The sequence below is a fragment of the Eucyclogobius newberryi genome, unplaced genomic scaffold (genome assembly GCF_026437365.1).
Source record: "Eucyclogobius newberryi isolate DKJ021-1_F unplaced genomic scaffold, fEucNew1.0.hap1 SCAF_15, whole genome shotgun sequence".
Taxonomy (NCBI): Eukaryota; Metazoa; Chordata; class Actinopteri; order Gobiiformes; family Gobiidae; genus Eucyclogobius; species Eucyclogobius newberryi.
In genome coordinates this window covers 31,632,887-31,660,517 of record NW_027315779.1, presented here as the reverse complement: position 1 = coordinate 31,660,517, position 27,631 = coordinate 31,632,887, and the positions used below count along the sequence as shown (strand labels likewise).

General features: G+C 48.0%; 1 protein-coding gene across 1 annotated transcript; it reads left to right on the top strand.

The window, feature by feature from the left end:
• Positions 1-84: 84 nt before the first annotated feature.
• Positions 85-26,459, top strand: riox2 (ribosomal oxygenase 2). The gene is made up of 10 exons (XM_072446970.1): positions 85-300; positions 1,370-1,813; positions 4,714-4,833; positions 9,229-9,357; positions 17,104-17,204; positions 18,002-18,104; positions 18,629-18,794; positions 20,881-20,969; positions 25,486-25,596; positions 26,278-26,459. Exons 2-10 carry the CDS (start codon positions 1,376-1,378, stop codon positions 26,428-26,430), a joined length of 1,410 nt encoding a protein of 469 aa, XP_072303071.1. The 5' UTR covers positions 85-300; positions 1,370-1,375; the 3' UTR covers positions 26,431-26,459.
• Positions 26,460-27,631: the final 1,172 nt, after the last annotated feature.

Sequence of the window (27,631 nt, the reverse complement as noted above, 5' to 3'; positions counted from 1 at the left end):
AACGTCAGGACGTTTTCTCGCTGAAGTTGGGACCCCGACCACAAGGGGGCGGTGTGAGCCGAGGCAGCCTCCCCGTGTGTGCTGTCGCGTGCAGCGTGGGTACATCTGGGTGCTGTCGCGTGCAGTGTGGGTACATTTGGGTGCTGTAGGGTGCAGTGTGGGTACATTCGGGTGCTGTAGGGTGCAGTGTGGGTACATTCGGGTGCTGTAGGGTGCAGTGTGGGTACTTTTGGGTGCTGTAGGGTGCAGTGTGGGTACATTCGGGTGCTGTAGGCTGCTGTGTGCGTCCTAACTCCACAGGTTAGTGCTGTTTCTGGTCCTTTGGTGTGCGTGTATATGTGCCACAGCCTGTGCCACCGCAGGTTGGAGACTGCGCACGTGTGCACTGGAGTTATTGGCTCTGTTTGGTCCCGGATCGTCCCGTTTCCTGGGTTTGTGCTGTTTTTAGCCTTGTACACTTTTACTTTTGCAGAGAAGTGCTGCCTACGTCTGTGTACTTTTCAGAGCCAGTACTTTAGTGTATAACAGGCTCTTACTCAAGTGTTTTTCCTCTTAAATCTACAAGTCACCAACGCTTTGTGTGACAATATTATATGGTTAAAACATTTCTTCGCTTCTTCAGATTCAGTTTTTCTAATTTTCCTTTGAGAACAGTTTTTGGCATGAGCCGCCTTGTGTTTCCTCCACCACTAAAACTGTGTAATTAACAGTGTTTGGCAGTAACTGTATGAATGTATTAATGACTACAACTGAACAAAATATGATATTAAATCAGATGAAAACATTGTGGTATTTGATCATGACATTTAGGCTTCTAACTTTACTTAATCATTTGAAAAATTGAAATTACAGCTCTCAAAGCGTACGTGCAAATTTTACTCAAATGCATAAACAATGAAACAGAAATACAAATCTGTTTCAATCCGTGGTCATGTTTTCACACTATAATATTATGTAGAGTTTTCTAATACAAGTATTCCTAATACTACATTATGATTAGACCAAGTACCGTATTTTGCTCCAAAACACACTTTAACGTTATTATTAGGCATTCTGTAACTAAATACATTTTCTAAGTATTTTCCCACTGCCTCTATCGGCCCTAAAGCTCAAGTACAGGCCGAAACGGAGTAACTAAACTAAAGAGAGTAACTAAAGCTTCATTTGAACACTTAATGAAGAGGGCAAAACGAGACTCCTCAGTGTAAAACTGGAGTGTGGGAAACTCAAACGGCGCTTTATCTTACAGTATCTCAGCCTCTGCAGAGCTTATCGGCCTCAGGTTTCTCTGGTCATCGCCATTAGCCATGTTTACTGCCACGTTTTTACAGCGCCCATCTAACAATCTAATCTGTGTGCTTTCCTGCAGATCATAATGCCAAAGAAAAGCCGAGGCGCGATAAAAAGAAGCTCTGACCCGGTGGTGCAGGGCGAGCAGACGGTTCCCCCTAAGCGCACAGCCCAGGAGGAGTGCCCTTTGCGTTTCGAGAGCCCGGCGGAGCTCTTCGCCCGCCTCATCGCCCCGCTGAGCCCGGAGCAGTTCTTCACCGAGCACTGGGAGCAGAAGCCGGTGCACGTGCGCAGGGACGAGGCCGCGGTGGCGCCGTACTACCGCTCGCTGTTCAGCCTCGCCGACCTGCCCGACCTGTGCGCGCTCGGCCTGGAGTACTACCGCGACGTCAATGCGGTCCGCTGCGTCAACGGCAAGAAGAAAGTCCTGAACAAAGCGGGAAAAGTGAAGTTTGAAGCGCTCAACAAGCTCATCGCGCAGAGTAAGGCCACGGTTCAGTTCCACCAGCCGCAACGATTCAAGGTGAGAGCGCTCGGCGAACAGAGCGCCTTCGGTAAACCTTGTATGCCAAACATTAATTTAGGAGGTTAAGCGGTTACTTCATATAAAGTCACTCTAAACAATCTTCCATGTGTCAAAATATGGAAAGTCAACATTTGAGTAGGCCATTAGACTCTTTTAGGAAACAGTTTGACTTTACCTTGAGTATGATGTCTGTGTAACCAAAAGCCTCTTTTTTTTTTAAACAAAAATACGATTTAGATTTTTTTCCAGTTGATCTTTAGATACAAAAAATACACTATTCAAAAGAAGGTGTGGACCTTGGATCCCTTAATCAATTTGCCTTTTCTATTATACACAATGCAGGAATTTGTTGAGAATATATTTAAACTGCTGTAAATAAGAGGGTTACTTTTGTTACTATTATTATTATATTTATCTTTTATTTTTATTTATTTTACTTTTTATTAAGAATATAAGAGTTTTTTTTCATAAGAGTTTTTTCCTTAAAGCTTTCTCTAAGTTATCTGTTCTTTTACTTCTGTACCCACTTGCGTTGCAATACCAAAATGTCCCCAATGTGGGACAAATAAAGGCTTATCTTATATAAAAACAGCATGGCTCCTGCACTCTCCTGTCAGTGGGGCTCCTGTGAGTCACGCACCGTGGACAGCACAGGTCTGGATGTGGATCATCCGCTCCAGTAGCTGCTGTCGGCCCCTGGAGGCCGAGCACAATGTGCTTTCTAAATGTGGACAAGTAGATCGAGGAGGAGACGTGTGATTGGTACACAAGCCTCTGCACAGTGTCCACCGCCTGTTTGGTCTGGTCCTAGTTTAGTCCTGGTCTGGTCCTGGTCTAGTCCTAGTCTAGTCCTGGTCTGGTCCTAGTTTAGTCCTGGTCTGGTCCTGGTCTAGTCCTGGTCTGGTCCTAGTTTAGTCCTGGTCTAGTCCTGGTCTGGTCCTGGTCTAGTCCTGGTCTGGTCCTGGTCTGGTCCTGGTCTAGTCCTGGTCTGGTCCTGGTCTGGTCCTGGTCTGGTCCTGGTCTGGTCCGGACAGGGGATACACTCCATTCTCCAGGGATGAAAGAGTTCACCACGGTTACGCAGAGCTGCAGAACCTCCTGTACTCTACAGGCTTCTCGTCCAAGAGCTACGGTTACTACTGCATGGTCTTGGCCAATGAGACTGGGCCATACAGATTTGCATATGGACAGGACAACTGGAGAGGACAGTGGACCTGATCCAACCTCACTCTGCTCCGGAGCTGACTGTGGCAGTGCCATGCACAGAGGCGGAGCCAGACATTCCAAACATCTGTGGCTGAGCTCAAAAAGATGATGAGCATTGCTCATTCAGGCCAATAAGATGTGGTTTTAGTGCCCCCCAATACTGTATTTCCTGTACATACAGTAAGCCTCCTTTGCCTTGTTAAAACAGAACAGCAGAGGTGGTAGTATTTTGTTACATTTACTTGAGTAACTTTTTCATGAAATTGTACATTACTTATTAGTTACTTGGAGTAACTCTCTGACGCAATACTTTTACTTGAGTAAAATGTAGTTTGAATTAACAGTCTCTTACTTTATGGTTGATGAGACAACAGGTAAAAAGAGCCAGCATCCAATCAGAGAAGAGCGAACATGACAGACAGCCAGAGCAGCCAATCAGTGCTCAGAGCAGGGAACCGTGCAGAGAAGGTCGGCATCAGCTCTGCACGAATGACACGTTTATTCATGAAACTGCTGCTGTTGAATAGAATGCTCTGTAACAAACACTAGAGACTTTGCAATCTATGACTTTAAAAAGTTTCAATATGAAAAGAACAAAATGATTAAATTAAAGGCGCAATGGACTATTTTTCGGCGATTTGAGAACGCAGGCGGAAGTGCGCATGCGCACTGCCCCGTGCGGACTGATACAACACACACGTGCGTTTGTTTATTAGCGCGACAGATCGCATCGCATCTCTCGTCTCCCGTAGATTTCCGTCTTCTTCTGCGTCAGCTCGAACTGTCTTTCTCCGTCTTCATTTTGCCCCGTACACTGAGAGAACTGTATAATGATAGATCAATGCGCTCAGACACGCGGAAACGTGGGGACGAGCCTGACGCGGTTGCAGGTGAGCGATAGGTGCGTTTTATGATTGATACGTGGCAGGACTAATCGGCCGTCCACGCCACGAGGAAATAAGACTTAGATTTGGGCCAAAAAAATCGTCCATTCATCCTTTAAGGTCAGTGTGGGTCTCGAGCCTAGATCACTCGCACCCCAACGTATCATTTTACCTGCTGAGCTAAACCTTAGTATTCTTTGTGTATGTAGCATTTTATGATTAAATTAAGACAAGAATTATTTAAATTAAGACAAGAAGGAATTTATTGGTATAAGGATTTTGTTCTGCAAATGACCAAATTCCCCTTTTTTAAGACTCAAAGATTTTGGAAAAACATCCAAAGCTTGAGCCCCCTAAGCCACGCCCCCCGCTCCGGCGATGCAGGGCACTGTCCTCGCATTTCGCGGCCTGCTTATAGTGCGGAAAGTATGGTAATCATATATGAAAGAAATTAAATGTTTTTTCTTTGTTCTGTGGGCTCAAATTGTGCTCAGTTTAAATGTAGTTCTATCAAAGGTTGACTATTTCACAGAGTTTATTCTTGTCAACATTTACTTTTAAAAAATGTTTTGTCTGATGTTGGGAAAAACGTTTTATATTCATAGATTAAATGCATGCATCAGTGCTTGTGCCGAAGCAGCTGGGCGTGAGCGGTCTGATAAAGCATGCCAAAGCGTGTAGTGACAGTGGTGACTCGCTCAGGGTTCAGGTTAACTCTGTGGAATGGAAAAGTCATGAGTTTGGACTGGACCGCCGTCTTGACCCTTGACCCTACATCATACAAACAAACAACCTGTTTTCTTTCAGGACGAGCTGTGGCGCATCCAGGAGAAACTGGAGAGTTTCTTTGGAGCTCTGGTGGGCTCCAACGTTTACATGACCCCAGCGGACTCCCAGGGCCTGCCCGCTCACTATGACGACGTGGAGGTAACACTGTCCAGTCCTGTGTGAGTCTCTGAACCAAAAGGCAAACTCTATACATGATGCATGAACCTGTCTTAGGCCAAAAAAATTAAAAATATAGTGTGTTTCCGGTAACATTGAAAAAAAATCCAGGTCGGTAGGTCAGATTTTAATTTTAATTTTTTTTATTTTAAAATCCTCCTTTTCTCAGAAGTGAGCGCTTTGCATTGAAGCGGCCTTATTGGTATGCAGATATTGAATCAAACAGTGATCTAGTAATCGCCGCCCTGTTGCCTGCTCTGTCGCCCGCCCTGTCGCGGTTTGCTCGCGTTTATCTCACCGGTTAGATTAACTCGCCGGATGCTGAAGAGGGGGCGGGGCTTCGGCTTCTATTCACGCCGTGGCTCCGATGAGGAAATGAGCGAACACGGGATTGTTTGGTTTTGTAGTTTACCCACAAATGTTTCCAATCATTGCGTTCACACGTGCTATCACAGGCAACGCAACACCGCTCTGTAACCAGGTCTTGCTGGTTTGCTCACGGCGACAAACCACACTTTTTGGTTGCTGCTCTGAATTCAGTTAAATTCAATTGTATTTTTTAAATTTGTAACGCCCAAAATCACAACAGTTGCCTCTGAGGCCGACAGTAAAAAACGGATTAAACAATGTCTGTGGGGGCGAGGGACCATGTTCCAGAGTCCCCTGTCCTTAGACCCTCCTTCTTGGCCAGGAAAAACTACAAAAAACCTCCTTGGGTAAAAGTAGAAACCTGGAGCAGTTCCACAGTGAAGCGGGGATCTGACTCCTATAGACGGATGCGAGGGAGACAGTGGAGGTGGACCCACTCAAGAGGAGAACTAGCTCTTCAGGAGCAGAACTAGCTCTTCAGGAGCAGAACCAGCTCTTCAGGAGCAGAACCAGCTCTTCAGGAGCAGAACCAGCTCTTCAGGAGGTCTTCAGGAGCAGAACCAGTTCTTCAGGAGCAGAACCAGCTCTTCAGGAGGAGAACCAGCTCTTCAGGAGGAGAACCAGCTCTTCAGGAGGTCTTCAGGAGCAGAACCAGATCTTCCAGGCAGATAAAGATCCACATGGGGTAGAGACCGCTTCACCAGGAGAGGATCATCTGGGTCCACAGGTCCTCAGGGATAGAAGGGAGTGAGAGAAAAAAACAGAAAAGGCAATGAACAGTTTGCAAGTGGAATTAAATATTAAATATTGTTTGATAGAATAAGTAGTCAGAAGCAGAGGATAGAACAGCTGCAAGTTCCCCGAGTTGATCTGGCGCTGTACTCGCACCACGTTTGTGAAAGATGCTCATAAAACGATTATATGATTATATCCCACAAGTAAAGCGGGCTTATAACTTCACCGCTGAAACACCGGGCGTGCATATCGCCCCCGCCATGGCTGCCGGGTCTGCACCCTGACCAAATAATAGAGCATTGCGCGCAAACATGAATGCGCCCGTAGGTAAAACAAACCTATCAAAAGTGCAGTGATTTTCATATCTTACGATCCCCACAGATGATTTTTCCCGCAGCTTTTGGATTCGCTCTCAAAATGTTACATTCTCGAAACATACGGCCAGTAAATCTGCGATAAAATGTTTAAGGTCGGGTTTTCATTATTTATTTATTAGGGGCACTCTTGACCGCTTGTTTCATCCATACTAGGGGCACTCTTGACCGCTTGTTTCATCCATACTAGGGGCACTCTTGACCGCTTGTTTCATCCATACTAGGGGCACTCTTGACCGCTTGTTTCATCCATCCTAGGGGCACTCTTGACCGCTTGTTTCATCCATACTAGGGGCACTCTTGACCGCTTGTTTCATCCATCCTAGGGGCACTCTTGACCGCTTGTTTCATCCATACTAGGGGCACTCTTGACCGCTTGTTTCAGTGATACACCTGCACTGTAAACTGTCCTTGAGAGCTCTCGCAGTGCTGCATCTTTACCACTTTCTGGCACCATTTCTCCATCACTACATGACATCTCAGAAACTGACATATCAGTTTCAGTTGAAAAATCCTGGTGGAGAAGTCCTGTCGTCTCCGTGGAAACCATTTCACTCAGGTTTCTTCTTGGTGGTTTGTGTAAATTCAGCAGTGGGAAGTCTCGCTGTAACCTCTTCTTCAGAAGATCGGATCTGTAAAAATTAGACAAGGAATAGAAATTCATAAGTATTGATAGATTACTATTTTATTTGTGTTTTAGTTTTAGAATTATTATTTTATTTTGTGTTTTAGTATCCTATTGTTTGTTGTTTATTTTGTGTTGTGTTTTAACAGGGTAACCACTTTTCTCACTGGGTTTTCCCTGTATAAATAAACAAAATGAATGGAAATATGTAGACTCCTGTAGCTAACTGGATTGGTTTGATCTTGAATGAAATTTTATGAATAAACATAGCTGTGATGTTTATCTGATCTTCTATTGTTTTCTTTCATAAACAATAAGAAGAATTTAATTACCGGTAACTTCCATGACCAGGGTGTTTTTTGATGAATTTCTGGAACAGGGACAAGAGCTTCTTCATTCTGAGGATTTCCTGATTTTCAATCAGTTGTGTCCGGATGACAGTGTCACAGAATGCTGTATGTCTGCCGTACTCCCAGACTTTAGGTAACCTGTATAAAGCAAGGAAATGCAGTGATTGAAATATACTAGCTCACTACAAACAGAAATTTGCTTTGATTCAAACGTCTTTAAAATTATCGTGTAGTCATTACAATAATTTTCAATTAAATTATGAATTTATCTAAATATATGGAAATATATATATTTTATTTGATTACCAAAATGTTACCTTTCATCACTTGTCTTCTTTGTCGGAAAGCTTGAGTATTCTTTGTGACACCTCTTGTGATAGAGGTGCCTCTGGTAAACATCAGGATGGATTCATCTGCTCTTGATTCAGCTGCTTTGACCAAACTTCCCAGTAAAGGAGAAGTAAAAGAATTTCAATCAAGGGTGAGCACAATCAGTAAACAATCGCAAAAGTTGTATTGCCTTTTTATTCAACTCACATCATCATACAGTCTTACGTACATTACATCTACACCTACATGTAATAAACTAGGCACATATTCCTATAGTGATCTGTTCTTTTCTTCTGTATCTACCTCTGGATCTTCCTGCGTTGCATCAATGAAATGTCCCCATGTGGGACAATAAAGGATTATCTTATCTATGTATATTTTGGCCAACTTATTTCACTGTGATTAGTCATATTTACCACGAGCAAGAGAAAACACACATGCAATAATCAATATATAATCTACTCACCAGCAGTTAAAGTTTCAGCTTGGACCAATTTATCTTTCTTTGTCTTGTGAGCCTCTTTGATACAGCGATCAACCTTCTGCAAATGATGCAAACTGCAGGAAGTACATCCCTTGACTTTTTAGATGATTTTGTCTTTACATCTGTGGTAGATCTCAGTCGTTTGGGAGAAGGTGGCAGAGTAGATGTGGTAGATTCACCTTCTTTTCAGCACTAGTAATTCGTTTCTTGTCAATGAAACGTCTATAGCATGTAGGGTGAAACGTCTATAGCATGTAGGGTGAAACGTCTATAGCATGTAGGGTGAAAGCCTGGCTTGTTACTCTCCAGAAAATGAGAAAGATTTCCGTCCGAAGAAGCCACAGAAGACGTAGGATAGTTTTGTTTGGCGAAGTCATCATTGTGTACACAAACAGCTGCCGCTAACGCGCGGTCTATTCCATCGATTTCTATCCACTTCCGAGCACAAGTCACCAGCTTCCTCCAGCGGACAACAGTCTGTGGCTGTGTTTGCTCTTTTTCTACCGCTGAAATGTGTGTGATGCACGTGTAATCCATATTTTCATAGCGTTTTCTATCGGCTCGAGAGATAACATGCCGGTCCACGGGAGCAGCCATGTTTGATGTTGTTGTAGTAATCTCTCCCCTGATTGGCTGATTCAGAGGCGGAATGGTTCAGGCGTAGGGATATTGCGCTATCAGGCTGAGAATATAGTTCCGCCTTTAAGTTATCGCCGTAAAAAAACTGGCGTGATGCGAGTGGAGAACTTTTGGTCATGAGCTAATGGTACAATGATAATTTTATATTTGAAGTAATTTTTTAGTCTTGTGACAGGTGTAGCGAACTTGAACGATACAGGCTACAGCCTATGGCCTATTAGTAATAGAAATGGGTCCACTAACTTACTGTTCAAAACTGCCAAACGTATACGCCCCACCTCTTCATAGTGGTAGAGTGCAGAGCAGTGGGCGGGGATATGGGGCAGGTGAAAACTGGACGTTTTGGAGCACTCAAGCCTCAGTTGCAGAACAAGGTTTAACTCAAACATGCAGGAATCAGACAAAATACAACTGAGTCAACTAATGGTGAAGAAATACTGTTGTCATTTTGTGTGTGTGTGTTTGTGTCAGGTGTTCATCCTGCAGCTGGAGGGGCAGAAGCACTGGCGCCTGTACAACCCCATTGTGCCCCTGGCATCCGACTACAGCCTGGTGCCCGAGGACAAACTGGGGAGCCCCAGCCATGACATCCTGCTCAAGGTACGGACACAATGCACTGTAAGCCTAACAATAGAATCATCTGACTTGCACTGTGCAGCGGGATGTTTACATGGCAGTACATGAGTCAAATACATGAGGCGTCCCGCGGGCCAACTCCGGCCCAGTATTAAAAATATAGCTGTTTACGGCGGCCAAAGCCCCGGTTCATCTTAAAACTGCTCTGTCAAAGCATATACGTGTAGTGCTGGAAGTCTCATCAACAAGGAACGTCACAGTAGCACTGGAGGACAGCGGGTTTCTCAGGCCTGGCCGTCGGATTGAATGGGCTAGTAGGATTCATTATTTGTATTGTCATTAGCCGTTAAACATGCTCTTGAGTACCTTTTTTAGTTTTTGCATCTCATGTTTTAGAACTAAAAAAAATGCTTTATAGCAAACTAAATTACATGTGATTACTGCAGATGTAATTTCACACAGTTTAAGATAAACAGAGATCCATGATTTCAAGCTGGCCTCTTACTTCTGGGTCTTAGCATCCACTAAAAGACACAGCGGCATCAAAACAATGATGAATATAAAAATATGTGTGTGTATGTATATGTGTATGTATATCTGATTGATTGATTGGATTGATTCCACGGTGAAGGTGCATTTCTGAACAGGTCTCTGAAAGGTCTCTGAAAATCCTGAGCCACAATCATTAAAGATTAACAGGCCACTTCAGAGGTAACGTCAGAAACATTGTAATCTCATGAAACATTAGACACTCAAAACACATTTTAGGAGCAGCAGAACCAGTCTAGTACCAAATGTCCCTAAACCAGAAAACACTTCAGTACAGTTTGTAAATTCTTAGAACTTGACACTAAAGCGCCATAACATTAGTTGTGCAAACAAACACTTAACCAGTTAAATAAAAATAAATACATTGTGTACATTTTAACTTAAACAATGTTTTCAAACACAAAACTAAAGCTTATTGCCACTGCCAGGGCATTGAAAAGAACCAGAAAAGTTTGTAGATTCCTAAAACTGGGTGTTTTTTTTACTCCTCTGCACTAAGCCAGTTGCTAAGGCACCAGATTATTCACGTTTTCATCTGATAAAGACGCGCGCCGGGCCCTTCTCGCAGATCTCCCCAGCTACGACGCCCGTCGGGACCTGCTCATGCGGGCCCCCGGCAGGACCTGCTCACCGGCCTCCTGCTGGTGCCCAGAGTCAGGACTAAACATGGACCGGCCTCCTGCTGGTGCCAGAGTCAGGACTAAACATGGACCGGCCTCCTGCTGGTGCCAGAGTCAGGACTAAACTTGGACCGGCCTCCTGCTGGTGCCCAGAGTCAGGACTAAACATGGACCGGCCTCCTACTGGTGCCAGAGTCAGGACTAAACTTGGACCGGCCTCCTGCTGGTGCCCAGAGTCAGGACTAAACATGGACCGGCCTCCTGCTGGTGCCAGTCAGGACTAAACATGGACCGGCCTCCTGCTAGTGCCCAGAGTCAGGACTAAACATGGACCAGCCTCCTGCTGGTGCCAGAGTCAGGACTAAACATGGACCGGCCTCCTGCTGGTGCCAGAGTCAAGACTAAACATGGACCGGCCTCCTGCTGGTGCCCAGAGTCGGGACTAAACATGGACCGGCCTCCTGCTGGTGCCAGAGTCAGGACTAAACATGGACCGGCCTCCTGCTGGTGCCAGAGTCAGGACTAAACATGGACCGGCCTCCTGCTGGTGCCAGAGTCAGGACTAAACATGGCCGGCCTCCTGCTGGTGCCCAGAGTCGGGACTAAACATGGGGAATCTGTGTTTCAGTTTTATGCTGCTAAAATCTGGAACAGTCTTCCTGAAGATGTGAGACAGGTTCTATTTCATCCCTACTGACCGCCAGAGGCGGTGCATAAAGCACTGGATGATCATCCTTGCGCATACACAGGTCGAGAATTAATAACAAAAAAGTCACCTTTGACCCCCTGGTGGCTCACGTGAGTCTATATAGTCACGTGACACCGGGAGCTCAGTCCCTTTTCACCTTCTCGCATGCAGGTTGTATACGTGGTTGTTGTTCGGCTAATATTGCTGTTTTCCCACAAAGTTTTGTTCGTTTTGCCGCTTGTAGCCTATTAGCCCTGTGACTGTGGTACAGTCGGTGCAGCGAGTTCGCTCGCCCTCCTGGGGCTGCACAAGCGTGTCGGACCTGTTGCAATAGGAGGTATATTTACGTTGTTTTCTACGACTGGTAAGTACCCCTTTAATGCATTTCGCCGTAGCCGTGCGCTCGGTAGTTTTTTGTTGAATTTGAACCGTACAATTGTACCCGGTTCTGTATTTATCCGTGAGCTAAAGCCGGTTGTTTGGTTTACTGATACAGCCGCGCGGCTCTAAGTTCTAACTATAGCCGTTTTAGGGTCATTAGTTCTGAACTGCTTTGTTTTCAGCCAGTTATACACCAGCGGTGGCGTTTTCGGCTCGACCTGGTGGTTACATGTAGCTGGTTTTGTGTTTACATTGGGTCATTAGTGGCGTGCTCAGCTCAGTCTGACCCCGCGGTGTCCCCTCATATAGCGGGTCATTAGTGGCGTTCACTGCTCGACCTGACCCCGCTGCGCCCCTCTTACCGGGGTAGGTAAGAGGTTTTACATCTTAGAGTCGCTAGTGGCGTTCCGCTCGACCCGACTCTATTGGCTCCGGTCTTATCATGCTGGAGTCCCTGTGTTACCAGTCCTGCCTGGCGCCGCTGCAGCCTGACGATGGGCATGATCTCTGCCCTGCTTGTCTTGGAGTGGATCATCTTCGGGAGGCACTCTCCGATGATGCTTGCTCCAACTGTTCGGTTATGCCCCGGTCTGTGCGCGTGGCACGCTTGGCGGCTTTCGAGGACGCTTCAGACTGGTTGTCTGTGGCGCCTCCGAGTCAGTTACCAGCTGGCCAGACTGGGGGCCTCAAGCGGCCGTCCACGGCTACTCAAGGCGGCCCCCCATTTAAGAAAAAGAAGGGCCCCGGGAAGTTAGCGGCTCAAGTGAGCACGCTGACATCTGAACTGGCCCAAATGCGGGCAGTTATCCAGACTCTCCAGACTGATGCCAGTCGTGTGGTGGCACAACGGCATGAGGGGCATGGCACAGCCTCAGTATATGATGACGTCATATCTGTGGCTGCTTCAGACACGCAGTTTCAGCTGGATTCTGACCTTCTGAGCTCCAGAGTTTCAGAATCTGGCTCACTGGCCTCTGCCGGCTCTCAGGCCGACAGTGATGACACTGTCACAGCGCCTTTGCGGACGGCACTTTCCCGCTTAAAGCTGGATGTTCCGCGGGATGAGGCGGCACCCTCGAGCGCCTTCTTTCGGCGCCAGGCTGCAGCGTCCCACTTTGCAGTTCCTCCCTCGGAGGAGTACATTAAGGAACTGCATGCCTGTTGGACAGACCCAAAGGCATTTTCGAGGCCTACTTCAGATGGCAGGGTTTTGGCACTGATGCAGGATCCTCAGAAGCTTGGCCTGGGACATATGCCGGCAGTGGAGCCGGCTATTGCCTCCCTCATCGTCCGCCCAGAGGAGACTTTACGGACTAATGCCCGGTGTCCACGACCACAGTGCCGGGTTACAGACGACCTTCTGTGTAAGGCGTACGACATGGGAGCTCGTATGGGTCGCATTGGGAACTCATTGTCTCATTTAATGCTTGGCCTGTCGGTTTCCCTTGAGACGGTGCCAGTGGACCAACCAACACATGGGCTGGTTGATGCCTCCTTGCAGGCTTTTGCCCTCATGTCAAGGGAACTAGGGCGACTGCTCTCTACATTAGTGCAAGCTCGCCGCCAAGTATGGCTGGCACAGTCTCCGCTCTCTGAGGCCAGTAGGAAGACCTTGAGGGGTGTTCCAGTTCTTCCCGGAGAACTATTTGGCCCGGCCGCCCTGGAGGCTCTAGAGCGCACGGCCCAGGCTTGCCGTACACGGCAACAGTTGGCAGGGCTTCATAGGCGGGGGTCTCATCGACCGGCTCAGGCCGCCCCTCCCGTTCCTTCACGGAGATACACACCACCGCCCCATCATGACTCAGACTTTCAACAGGCCCCAAGATTTGGATTTCGTCCGTCCCGTGCGTCCCGTTCCTCACAGCCCGGCCGTGGCCCCCACAAACCCGGGCGGGGTCGAGGGGCCTCCAGATGAGGCCACAGGGCCGGCGGTAGGACATTTTTCCCCAGGACAGCTGGAGTACTGGACGGCTCACTCCCCAGATATTTGGGTGCTGGCCACGCTGTCCGAAGGATATCGTCTGCAGTTCCGCCGCCGGCCTCCTGTTCCTGGTCGGATCCGAATGACAGTTATTCAGGATTCGGCCAAGGCGCAGGCGCTCTCTCAGGAGATTCGCACCTTGCTGGACAAGGGGGCGATAGTTCCTGTGGACCCCCTGCTGGATCCAGGGGGCTTTTATTCCCATTATTTTTTAGTACCCAAGAAGACAGGCGATTTACGCCCAGTTCTGGACCTCAGGGGTCTAAATATGTTTTTAAAGGTACTCCCTTTCAGAATGTTGGCGGTCAGACAAGTGCTCCAGGCGATCTCCCCAGGCGACTGGTTCACAACAGTAGACTTGAAGGATGCATATTTTCATGTCCCCATTGCACCGCCACATTGGAAGTTTCTCCGCTTTGCTTTCCGGGGAGAACACTTCCAGTTCAGGGTCCTGCCATTCGGGTTATCTCTGTCCCCTCGAGTGTTTACAAGGTGTGTCGCTGCAGCCTTGTCCCCCTTGCAGGCCCAGGGGTTGCGGATTCTGCCCTATCTGGACGACTGGCTCATTTGTGCGCCCAGTCACGAGCAGGCGCTTCAAGATACAGAGACTGTGCTCAGGCACGTGGCCAACTTGGGGCTGTGGGTGAACTTGGCAAAGAGTTGCCTTGTGCCGTCACAGGTAGCAACTTTCCTCGGCGTGGTCCTCGACTCCCATACAGCGACTGCACGCCCTTCGCCCAAGCGGGTGGACGATATTTTGGGAATGTTGCGGGACTTTCGACAGGGGAGTTCTCTTCCCTACGTCTTGTTCCTAAGCCTCTTGGGCAAGCTGACTGCGGCCGCAACGGTGGTTCCTCTGGGGCTGCTGTCTTTGCGCCCCCTTCAGATGTGGCTCAACAGCCTACACCTGGACCCCACACGTCAGGATCACAGGCGGCAGCGGCTACCTGTATCTCCCCAATGCCGGGTGTCTCTATGCAGGTGGCGGAACGAGGCCTTTATGACACAGGGCGTTCCGCTGGGGCCTCTTCCTTCCAGACGGGAGGTTGTGTACACCGACGCATCCCTCTTAGGCTGGGGTGCGACATGGCAGGCACGGATGGTGCAAGGGTCATGGTCCCAGAGGCAGAGCAGGCTGCACATCAATGTGCTGGAGTTCTTGGCTGTCGAGCTAGCGCTGCGCCATTTCTTGCCACACCTGCGCGGCCGTCATGTCATGGTACGGTCCGACAACACCAGTGTGGTTTTTCACATAAATCACCAGGGCGGCACTGGGTCGGTGACCCTGTTCAGGATTGCACAACGGGTCCTGACTTGGGCTACCCCGCGCCTTGCCAGTCTGAGCGCTGTTCACATTCCGGGGGTTTGGAATGTGTCCGCGGACTTTCTGTCTCGCCATCGGCCGCTGCCGGGGGACTGGCAGCTTCACCCGGAGGTGGTGAGGGACATTTGGGAGACCTTCGGCAGGGCACAGGTGGATCTTTTTGCCTCCCGCGACGCGACACACTGCCCTCAGTGGTTCTCGCTGGCAGACAGGGCCAGCCCACTGGGTCAGGATGCACTGGCTCACGACTGGCCGAGGACGATGCTTTATGCATTTCCCCCATTCCCCCTGATTCATCAGACGCTTCTCAGGGTCTTTCAGGAGGGCCACAGTCTCCTGCTTGTGGCCCCGTTTTGGCCAGGGAGGACATGGTTTCCTTTGCTGCGCAGGCTCTGCTGCGGCACAGTGAGACCTCTCCCCCCCAGGCGGGATCTCCTCTCTCAACTAGGGGGTCAGATTCTGCACCCCAATCCCGAGCGCCTGAAGCTCTGGGTATGGCCGCTGCAGGGCCCGGCCTGACCTTCTCGAAGTACGCCGGGGAGATTGGGAACACAATAAGCAATGCTCGTGCCCGGTCTACCCGTCTTCTGTATTCCTGCAAGTGGAAACTGTTTGACGCCTGGTGTCGCAAAAGCGGGGAGGATCCAGTACATTGTGCTGTGTCAACGGTGCTCGCATTCCTGCAGGAGCTACTTGGCCAGGGGCGCTCTCCATCTACCCTGAAGGTATACATTGCCGCAATTTCTTGTGGGCATGTGGGGTGGAATGGTTTCTCGGTTGGCCGTAACCAAGATATTTCCCTTTTTCTAAAGGGTGCTCGGCGTTTGCATCCGCCGGCCCGGTCTGTGGCCCCGGCCTGGGACCTGTCCCTGGTGCTGGAGGCGTTGCGATCCTCTCCATTTGAGCCTCTGTCGCAGGTTGACCTTAAATGGCTGTCAATGAAGACGGCATTCCTTCTGGCGATGGCCTCTGCGAAGCGGGTGAGTGAGCTCCAGGCTTTGTCCGTGGCAGAATCCTGTTTTCGTTGGCACCCCGACAACTCTGGGGTTTCCCTTTGGCCGAATATAGATTTTGTTCCAAAGGTGATTTTGTCGGAGGCGCACAACCGCCCGCTACAACTTGCACGTTTTGGTGCGGGATCTGCCGCCGAACAGCTGTGTCCTGTCCGTGCGCTTGAGGCATATGTGCGTGCTACAGCGTTGATACGCAAATCTGAGAGCCTGTTTGTTTGTTTTGCCGGCCCACGCAAGGGCCAGGCTCTGTCCAAACAGCGTCTCGCGCGCTGGATTGTTGATGTAATCACGGAAGCCTATACTCGGCAAGGGCGACCGTTGCCGTCCGGGGTGAGGTGCCACTCCACAAGGGGGCTCTCAACTTCGTGGGCCGCTATGAACGGAGTGTCCTTGGACGTGATCTGTGCGGCGGCCTCTTGGACATCCCCGAATACATTTGCAAGATTCTACAGAGTGAATGTGGTTTCTCCACAACCGCTGGAAGAGGTTCTCCGGCAACACTCTTCTGCGTCCCATTGAGGTATGGTTTTGTCTATTCCTCGGGACTCTGCTGGTATTCGTCATCCAGTGCTTTATGCACCGCCTCTGGCGGTCAGTAGGGATGAAATAGAACGAAAGTTACGACTGTAACTACGGTTCTATGAATCCCGGATGACCGCCAGAGCATCCGGTCCCTCGGAATTCTCGTGCTTTGCGAGAAGGTTTCCAGGGACTGAGCTCCCGGTGTCACGTGACTATATAGACTCACGTGAGCCACCGGGGGGTCAAAGGTGACTTTTTTGTTATTAATTCTCGACCTGTGTATGCGCAAGGATGATCATCCAGTGCTTTATGCACCGCCTCTGGCGGTCATCCGGGATTCATAGAACCGTAGTTACAGTCGTAACTTTCGTTCTGCTCTGACAATGTTCAAATCTAATCTAAAAACTGTTGTTTATGTAATTTCTTTGTGATTTTAATGCATTTAGCGTGTAGTTAGTGTGTAGTGTGTAGCGTGTAGTTAGTGTGTAGTGTATAGTGTGGAAAAAATATATTTTTTTAATATTACTTGGCATGTTTGGCGGGCCGGATTATAAAGACAAAACGGGTCACATGTGGCCCGCGGGCCGTAGTTTGCCACCCCTGTGCTAGAATTTAAAATTAAATGGACTTGAAACAAAATGACGAAGGCACTGCAGCTTCCAACTCACGGAGATGAAACTGCTCTCTTTCAGGAAGGAGACTTGCTGTACTTTCCGAGGGGAACAATCCACCAGGCCAACACTCTGCCCGGAAACCACTCCACCCACCTGACCCTCAGCACCTGCCAGAACATGTAGGCCCGCCACCCACCTACCGAAACATTTAGGTCCCACCACCCACCTGCCAGAACATGTAGGCCCGCCACCCAGCACCCACATACCGGAAAATGTAGGTCCCACCACCCACCTACCGGAAAATGTAGGTCCCACCACCCACCTACCGGAACATGTAGGCCCACCACCCACATACCGGAACATGTAGGCCCACCACGTAGGCCCATCCCCTGCCTACTGGAAAATGTAGGGTGGTCCTACATCCAGTAAGCGGATACCCCGTCTACTGGGAAATGTAGGCCTACCTGGAATACAAAACAAGTGTCACCTGTTTGTTTTTTTGACGCACAACTAGGGCTGGGCACAGTTATTTGGTTCCAGCGTGTTAACAAGCCCTATCTGTTTATAAATCAGCCGCTCAGCGCGAGCCGAATGCGGAGCCACAGGAACACACAAGCTCGAACAGGAGAAAAAGAGGAGACGGGTAGTGCCAGAGCGTAATCTTACCTGATTGGTAGACAGGTTAATTGTTATAATAAACATATTTTCTTCTCACAAGAATATCTGCGAGTTTAAACATAAAACATACTATATAAATGTTTCCTTTTTCCGTTTTGTAGAATCTTGATATTTCTCGTGACTCTAAAATTTGATATACCCTGACATCCGTAACCAGAACATGAACTATCAAGCAGCAGTCAGTTATTGAGGCAAGTCTTGATAAGCCTCTACACTGATGTTCTGCTGTCCCATGCAAGAGATGACTTGTCAGAAGAACCAATGCTGATGCCTGTGTGACGAGATGTCTCTCCTGCAGGTCCTGGTCAGATCTGCTCTTGGACGTTCTCCCTGGCATTCTAAGTGAGAGCAGCAGAACGGAGATACGCCTAAGACAGGGCATGCCCAAAAGGATTTTACTGGTAAGATTTTCTTCAGTTCAATATCAGACAGACAACGATATCGATATCACTCATAAACCATCCCTAAAAGCAATAACATTTGTTGAATTTGTGCTGCCAATCAGATACTAATCAATAATAAAACTATTATCTAAATGAGATTCTGATTAGATTAGAAATTATGATTTATGTGTTAAACTTAAGTCTATTGTTTAAAAAATGTATATATACATAAAATTAAATACAATATTTTAATTTGTTTTAAAATATATTGCAAATTTAACAACATAAAATTTACACATAGCAAATAATACTATTTTAACTCACAAATGAATAGAAAATATATGTTACTCTTTTGACTAAAACATTCATTTGTATTATCTTATTTAGAACAGAAATAACTAACTGCCTCCCCTCAAATTCTGAGGCCTCAAATGGCCTCGTCTTTTTCGAGTGATCCGTGTGTAAATGTCTCCTCTTGCTGGTGATTGTAGCATACTGTCAGTGCGCCGTGAAGTGCGCCGTAAAGTGCGTGTGTGTTGCAGGGAGCCTGTGACGACGCAGGCCTCAGGAGGCAGGTGGCTGCTCACTTGCACCACCTAGCTGACAGACTGGAGACTCACACAGGGGACATGAGCTCTGCTAGTCTAAAGAGGGACTTTATCATGAATCGCCTGCCTCCACACGGCCTCGAGGAGCAGCTGGCCCCGGGTATGTCTGCACATAGACACACACACACACACAGACACACACACCGACAAAAGTGAAAAGCGAGCACAAGATCCAAAACTGGAGAGTTTTTGTAACTTTTTCAAAAAAAAATTTAAAGCTCTTTGTTGCGCCCCCTTTTGGTCTTCAGTGTTATTATAGAATTGGCTTCAAGTGGGAGATGACAATGTATGTATTTGGAAGCTGTGGGTGTTTTTTTTTTTTAGGGAGTGTCTGCAGTGCCGCAGCGCGCGGCCGAAACTGCCATATTATTTTTGTGCCGGCCGCGCGCCGCGGCTCCTGAAACTGCGCCGCTATTTGACCGCGTTTTAGACCGCGCCGGGTTAGGGTTAAGGTTAGGGTTAAGGTTAGGGTTAAGGTTAGGGTTAAGGTTAGGGTTAGGGTTAAGGTTAGGGTTAGCCATGATGAGGCTATAACGGGCTATAAGGGAAATTCCAGCCACGGCCTTTTTTTTAAGGCTGTGGGTTATTTGTTGTTTATGAATCTATAGTTAGGCCGAGACCGAAGGCTTTTTGCCATTCAAGTGGCTCCTCACTGGCTTCTCTCACCGGCTTGAGTTGTACACGAGTACACCCATACTCATATGTGCATTCTAATCATGAATACATAAGTTAGACATTGATAATATGGAAAGCGATTGTATTGTTTTAAATAATAATATATTTAGATATATTATATAATTATATATATATATATACAATAATATATATTATATCATAATAATTAAAGACAAATAATCCCTTATTGATTACTGTGAAATATCTAAAAGGTAAATTCACAAATGTATTAGTAACTATGCTCATTAACCTCTTATATTATAACAATTTTGCATTTTTGCTGCCCCTCATTTGTATTAAATATTATTGGCCTGTAGCATGTTATGATCATCATGGAGCCTTTTAACCAAATCCAGCCATAGCAATCAAATGAGAAGCAGAGATCAGACCCGCACCAGACAAGTTACATAATGCACCTTTAAGACAAAAAGCATCTCATTTTGTATCCCCAGCCCAGATCTGGCCAGGCCACTGACCGACTGAGATAGTCCAGTTCTGTCATGAGGCATTATACAAGGGAAAGCAGTGAGAAACCAATGAGAAGACAAAGAAAAGCCCGGGACAGAAAACTGGGGCCTCAACCCAAAGCTAAACCTGCACCAGGACGGGGCCAAGCGGGGCCAATCGGGTATAGATCAGGTCAAAACTTTGCTCAGACCAGGACAAGTTTGAACACACCCAAAACCCAGACTCTCCAACATGTGTGTGTTTTATGTGTGCGTCTTGTGTGTGCGTCTTGTGTGTGTGTCTTGTGTGTGCGTCATGTGTGTGCGTCATGTGTGTGCTTCATGTGTGGGCTTCGTATGTGTGTCATGTGTTACAAGTGTGTTGCATGTGCCTCATGTGTTGCATGTGTGGTTCATGTGTGCTTCACATGTGTGCTTCACATGTGTGCTTCACATGTGTGGTTCACCTGTGTGCTTCACATATGTGCTTCACCTGTGTGCTTCACCTGTGTGCTTCACATGTGTGGTTTACATGTGTGGTTCACCTGTGTGCTTCACCTGTGTGCTTCACATGTGTGCTTCACCTGTGTGCTTCACCTGTGTGGTTCACCTGTGTGGTTCATGTGTGCTTCACATGTGTGATTCATGTGTGTGTCATGTGTGTTTCATGTGTGCTTCACACGTGTGCTTCACATGTGTGCTTCACATGTGGGTTTCATGTGTGCTTCACCTGTGTGTTACATGTGTGCTTCACCTGTGTGTTTCATGTGTGCTTCACCTGTGTGTTTCATGTGTGCTTCACCTGTGTGTTTCATGTGTGCTTCACCTGTGTGTTTCATGTGTGCTTCACCTGTGTGTTTCATGTGTGCTTCACCTGTGTGTTACATGTGTGTGTCATGTGTATTACATGTGTGTGTCATGTGTATTACATGTGTGCTTCACCTGTGTGTTACATGTGTGTCATGTGTGCTTCATGTGTATTACATGTGTGTTTCATGTGTGCTTCACCTGTGTGTTACATGTGTGTTTCATGTGTATTACATGTGTGTGTCATGTATGTTTCAGAGGGGAGGCTGCCGCAGCTCCATGACACCGTCTGCTTGACCTTCAGAGAACACATGCTCTTCACTCTGGAGCCCGCGCACAGGACCAGCGTAAGTCTGTAATGACGCTTACTTTTGACATTTGAACAACTTGTACTTTTTGCAGTATTTTCAAAAGTATTAGTACTTTTTCCCCATTGAAATGAATGGGGCATTAGAATTATTATTCTTTAGACTTTATTCTTTAGGCTTTATTCTTTAGACGCTGGTATCCAAATGTTATATTACCGCAATACTGTACTTTTACGCTAGCACGCAGACACTCGCAATGGCTTCAGTCATTGCACATTTTCTAGTGTTTTTTAATCTAAAACAGCTCAGTTATAGAAACCGGTGCATTGACTTCCTGTTCAACACTGTGATCTGTCTCTGTAACGAGCAGCGCAGTCATTTGTCATACAGCGCACTCATACGTCATAAGGCGCTGGTACAGCTGGCAGCCCGGTGTAAACGCTCTCTCTTCTTTCTCACACTTATTGTGCTTTATCTCCTATATTTTGTAAATATAATTAGTATATTTTTTCTATTTTACTGTACGATAGGGACATGCGCTGGAATAGTTTTTTAATTCAACTGTTTTTGACTTTTTTCGGCTGGATTTGAGCGTTTTTCGTTGCGTTCGTTGTGTTGTTGTGACGTGAGCTAGCTCCGAGCGAGCCCACCAGCCCCCCCCCCCGCGCCCTCCGGCCGCGCTAAAGTACGGCGTGTCGTTGGTACACGTTTATATACACGTTTATATGAAAGAGGAACTTCACGAACGATCGGGACACGCACTGGAATCGCTTTAAATTAACTTGTTTTGACTTTATTCGGCTGGATTGAGTGTTTTCGTCGTGTCGTTACGATGTGTCTTGGCTCTGAGTCCCGCGGCTCCGGCCCCGCCCCCCAGCCGGCGCCGTACCGCGTTTACACAAAGGAGGAACTCATGAAACTGCGGAGAACAGTCGTCTTACCCGGAGATCGTCACGTTATCCCGGCGGACATCCTAAGGAAAACGCAACGAGGCAGACGGGCTGGACGTAAACTCCGAGAGAAGAGAGGGACAAACAGGAAGTCGGTTCCCGCCGTAGTCATGGGTAACGTGAGGTCCCTTCAAAATAAAATGACGGAAATAGCGAGCCTCATGCGGTCCCAGAGGATTTATAGGGACAGCAGCGTCTTGATTTTCACAGAGACCTGGTTAACAGCAGAAATGCCAGACTCTATTTAGGTTTGGACAATTTTCATCTGCTGCGGGCGGACAGAACGAGAGAATCCGGGAAGAAAAGAGGTGGAGGTCTGGCGGTGTATGTGAACACGAGCTGGTCCAAACCCGAACACTGCACAGTGAGGGAGCAGCTATGTAACAAGGATATTGAACTATTGGCTATTGGCATGAGGCCATATTATCTGCCCCGGGAGTTCTCACATGTGATTTTGATCGCAGTCTATGTGGCCCCGTCTGCCAATGCTGAAAATGCTTGTGAAGCACTGCTCTCCTGCACTTGTAGGCTGCAAACACAGCATCCACAGGCTCTCTTCCTCATCTCTGGTGACTTTAACCACGCTTCTCCCTCTTCTGTTCTACCAACATACACCCAGTATGTTACCTGCCCCACCAGAGAGAATAGAACATTGGACTTGTTTTTTGCCAACACCAAGGAGGCTTATTCTTCTTCCCCCCTCCCTCCCCTGGGCAGCTCGGACCACAACCTTGTACATCTGAGGCCTGTGTATGAACCCATCGTGCGCAGGCAGCCTGTGGTGTCCCGTGAGGTGAGGATGTGGTCTGCTGAGAGCGAGGAGGCTCTGAGGGACTGCTTCAGCACTACTGTCTGGACTGAGCTTTATGACCCACATGGGGAGGACATCAACACCATCACAGAGTGCATCACGGACTACATCAACTTCTGTTTTGAGAACATTGTTCCCTCCCGGACGGTGCGGTGTTTTCCAAACAACAAGCCATGGATTAACCGTGTACTGAAGGCTCTGCTGAAGGAGAAGAAGAGAGCCTTCAGGTCAGGGAACAAGGAGGAGCTGAGGACTGTGCAGAAGGAGCTGAGGAGGAAGATCAGGCAGGCTGAGGCCGGCTACAAGAGGAGGATGGAGGAGCAGCTGCAGCAAAAGAACATTCAGGGAGTGTGGAGGAGCCTGAAAACCATCTCGTGCTTCAAAATCCCCCCTGCCCAGACAGAGGGGGATCTACAGTGGGTGAATGATTTAAATGCTCACTTCTTGAGGTTTGATCGGTCACCCGCCCCTCCCCCTGCACAGCTGCATGCTCCCTCTTCCACAGCTGGACAATGCCCTGCATCTGTTCCTCTTCGCTTATCTGCCCCGGACCATCAGCTCCCCACTTCGCCTGGACTCACCCATCCCCCCAGCACACGGTCCCCCTGCCAACCACTGACTGTCACAGCAGCACAGGTGAGGAGTGAGCTGAAGAGGATTAAAGTGAGGAAGGCAGCAGGACCTGATGGCATCAGCCCCAGGCTCCTTAAGTCCTGCCCAGATGAACTGTGTGGAGTTATGGAGCATGTCTTCAACATGAGCCTGAAGCTGAGGGTGGTACCACAGGTCTGGAAGACCTCCTGTCTGGTACCTGTGCCTAAGACACCGCGCCCCAAAGATCTCAACAGCTTCAGGCCAGTGGCTCTCACGTCCCACCTGATGAAGACACTGGAGCGGCTAGTCCTGGACCACCTCCGCTCCACCGTGAGCTCAGCCATGGACCCGCTGCAGTTTGCATATCGGTCTGGCATCGGAGTGGAGGACGCCGTCATCTCCCTGCTGCACCGCTCTCTCTCTCACCTGGAAAAGCCTGGCAGCTCTGTGAGGATTCTTTTCTTCGATCTTTCCAGCGCCTTCAACACCATCCAGCCGCTGCTCCTGAGGGACAAGCTGGAGATGGCTGGTGTGGAGTATGACCTGGCAGAGTGGATCCTGGACTACCTCACAGACCGACCCCAGTTTGTGAGAGCCCGGAACTGTGTGTCTGACACTCGGACCTGCAGTGTGGGGGCGCCCCAGGGCACTGTCCTCGCGCCCTTTCTCTTCACCCTTTACACTGCAGACTTCAGACATGACACGGACAGCTGTGTCCTGCAGAAGTTCTCTGACGACTCTGCCATCATCGGACTCATCACGGACGACGATGTTGCGGAGTACAGAGGACTGGCGCAGGACTTTGTGGACTGGTGTCAGCGGAACCACCTCCTCATCAACGCGGGGAAGACCAAGGAGATGGTGGTGGATTTCCGCAGACGCCACCCCACTGCCCCCTCACCAGTGAACATCCAGGGACGGGACATTGAGAGAGTGGACTCATACAAGTACCTGGGTGTTCATCTGAACCACAAACTGGACTGGACTCATAACACAGACGCACTGTACAGGAAGAGCCAGAGTCGGCTCTACCTCCTGAGGAGACTCAGGTCTTTTGGAGTGACAGGGCCACTTCTGAAGACCTTCTACGACTCTGTGGTGGCATCAGCCCTCCTGTATGGTGTGGCCTGCTGGAGCAGCAGCATCACAGAGAGGGAGAGGAGGAAGCTGGACAGAGTCATCAAGAAGTCCAGCTCCGTCCTGGGCTGTGCTCTGGACTCGGTGCAGGAGGTGGGGGACAGGAGGGTCCTGGCTAGATTAACATCTATGCTGGACCATGAGTGTCACCCCCTGCAGGACACTGTCCGCTCTGGAGAGCAGCTTCAGTGAGAGACTGATCCACCCTCGCTGTGTGAAGGAAAGGTTCCGTAGGTCTTTCCTTCCTGCTCCTGTCAGACTTTATAACAAAAACTGTTAGTACTGAACACTCGCAATACTGACCTAACCATGTGCAATTCTGTCATATGTGCAATTGCTGTTGGAATTCATGTGCAATTCATGTGCAATTACTATGAAATTCATGTGCAATCTATGTGCTGTCGTGACACATATTCATGTGCAATTACTGTCGTGATCACATGCAATGGTATTTATGTATTTATTTATTCATTTGTCTATGGGAGTTTTTATTTATTTATAGGAGATCTTCTACTGAAAGTGTTTTTCAGACTTCCTATAAGTGATCTGTTCTTCTGTATCTACCTCTGTATCTACCTGCGTTGCACCAATGAAATTTCCCCATGTGGGACAATAAAGGAATATCTTATCTTATCTTATCTTATTTATTAGTTTTGAAAATGTGAAAAATGCAGCAGTTTTCAAAGGATTTGCAAGTACAATTACAGAGCCATAATCTGCAGCCCATGGAAATCTACTCTTTGTCTGGTGTTCCACAATTTGGCATTGAACTGATCTATCTCCATGGAAATGATCAGGTGACGCCACAAGGCCACTGTCGACCTGTGGAGAGGCGACCCTCAGTTCATGTTTTTCAATGAGGATTAAAAACACCTGTGTTTAAATAAATGCAAGTTGGATAAATATAATACCACTCTGTGGAAGATGAGCAGTTTGTGGACCCTTCACCACATTCACCCAGTTATGTTCTGGGTCCAGAGCAGCTGACCCAAACAACTCGTGTTTTCTTTATGAATTTATGAATAACCCGCCTCTATAGCCCCGCTGTGTGCTTCTGTTGCAGGATGAGGCCCCCGAGATGGCTGTGATTGTCCTGCACTCTCTGAGGAACCAGAGGAGCCAGCACATGATGAGTGAGGGCCCCGAGGACAAGGAAGACCCACATGTGTCCAGTGTAAGCGTTCTGCATGGACCCCTGCTCCAGCTTCAACACACTCGCACAAACACATCATGTGTGTGAGGGCTCAGCAAATCACTTCAGTTCATTTCAGTCTGAGTGTATCCCAGTATTACAGTGGCACCTCACAGGGCTTCAAAACATTTTAAAAGTACATATTTTATGTTTTAATCATTAAGCATTTCTACTATAAACAGTATATCTGAAAGTGAACGTGCATGTGAAGGATGTGTCTGTGCTCAGCCCCGCAAAGTTACAGTTGCACTCCGTCTCACTGTTTCAGCCAGAGTTCTATCCTTATGAGGGTTTCTCTGGAGCCATGCTCAAATAATCAGTATTTAAATATTACACAACAGACAGAGACACAAATAAATCGCTACTGAATTGAAATCAAAATGGATGCAATTCAAAGGTTTTTTGAAGTCATTTCCCCCACAAATGACAAAATATCGTAGTGTGACTTTACTGGATGGGCAAGCAGACTTGGGGTGTTCATCAGTATTTAGTGGATGACACAAAAGTGGGTGGGACCCCTCGGTGGGACTCCTCCTACATGAAGGGCTGAGCCAAAATAAAAATTTAAATTTGATATTTTGCACAAAGTGTTCTAGAACAAGCTCCACCCTGGCGCTTCCTGAATTGAAAGCAGGTGAAAGCATCAAGTGTTGTGTGTTCTAGGGTCTGCAGTTCCCCCTGTCCCACCTGGGGGCGCTGCAGCAGCTGCAGCGGGAGGAACAGCTGTGTGTGACTGACCTTCTGCTCCCTTGTCCAGAGGAACAGCTCAGCCTGGTGGTGGCGCTGTGGAGCGAGAGCCTGCTCAGGGCCCTTTAACACACTCAAATAAAAATCACTGACTCAAAGTGCATTGTTTATTAAATGTGGGTGAAGCGCAGGGTCGTTCTAGAGGTTTGCTGTTGGGTCGATTGTGTAACAAACACATGTAATAAGCATGCCAAGATGCATCGCCATTCTTAACTGTCACCATAAGGATTGTACAGATGTCTCGATGTCAAATATACAGACGCACTGAAAAACAACATTAAAACGACCCTGCGAGTCGTGTGGCTTCACGCAGACAAATGTGAGTGTCAAACTATCATCATCGTACGTGCTCGACACAGCTTTGATCAGATGTTCGCCACTCTTCAAACTTCCTCCTTTGTCTTTGTGAGAGAGGCAGAGGCCACGGACACGCACGCACACAGACACACACACACAGACACGCACACAGGGACAGACACGCACGCATACACAGAGACAGACACACAAATGTCCCTGAGCCCAACTGTCCCTGACTGGACAGTTGGGCTCATGGGCACTATCTCCTCTGTGATTGGTCTGATGCAAATGTACAGTGGCCAATCAGATGCTTAATTGTCCGTATATAACGAGCTCAGTTTTTTAACAGATGCCGTTGATTGGCAAAAAACCCCGACCTGCACTGTGTTTTGGAGAGAAAAAAACTTTTGAGTGTGATCTGAATGTTTAAAACTGATTCAAGCCTCTGTCAGAATGTGTTCATGGGTTTCAGTCACGTGACTTGTTGTCGCCACCATTTTTAAGACGGAGCATAAAGTTTAAAATGAAAAGGGTTGATATTTCTTATCTAGCACTCTGCACCGGACACGCTCTCTGCACGGACACACCCTCTGCACCGGACACGCCCTCTGCACCGGACACGCCCTCTGCCCCGGACACGCCCTCAAAGCTTTCAAGAGCACGGACTTTGTGTCTGATTCTAAAATATTACACCTGGACAGTGCAACGTGAGTTCTTACAGTGCGCTGTAAGACACACAGACACACACAGGCACACAGACACACACACAGACACGCACGCACACGGACACACACAAACACAAGTGAATTGCCCCGAGACAGCACATGTACAGGCAAAGCAGACAGTGGTGTATGTAAATCTGGCTGTAAAGACGCAAAAACGTGTTTATGCAGTAAAGAAGCTCCCACGTGAAATATGACGGGCACAGGCTAAAGTCTGAAGAAGATTCATATGTAAAGCCCTATATGAAAGG

Excerpts from the sequence above, each read along its gene's own strand:
- riox2 (XM_072446970.1), top strand. The coding sequence starts at position 1,376 with ATGCCAAAGAAAAGCCGAGGCGCGATAAAAAGAAGCTCTGACCCGGTG. Across the intron at positions 18,105-18,628 it reads TGCCCAAAAGGATTTTACTG|GGAGCCTGTGACGACGCAGG; the intron begins GTAAGATTTTCT and ends TGTGTGTTGCAG. Across the intron at positions 20,970-25,485 it reads AGCCCGCGCACAGGACCAGC|GATGAGGCCCCCGAGATGGC; the intron begins GTAAGTCTGTAA and ends CTTCTGTTGCAG.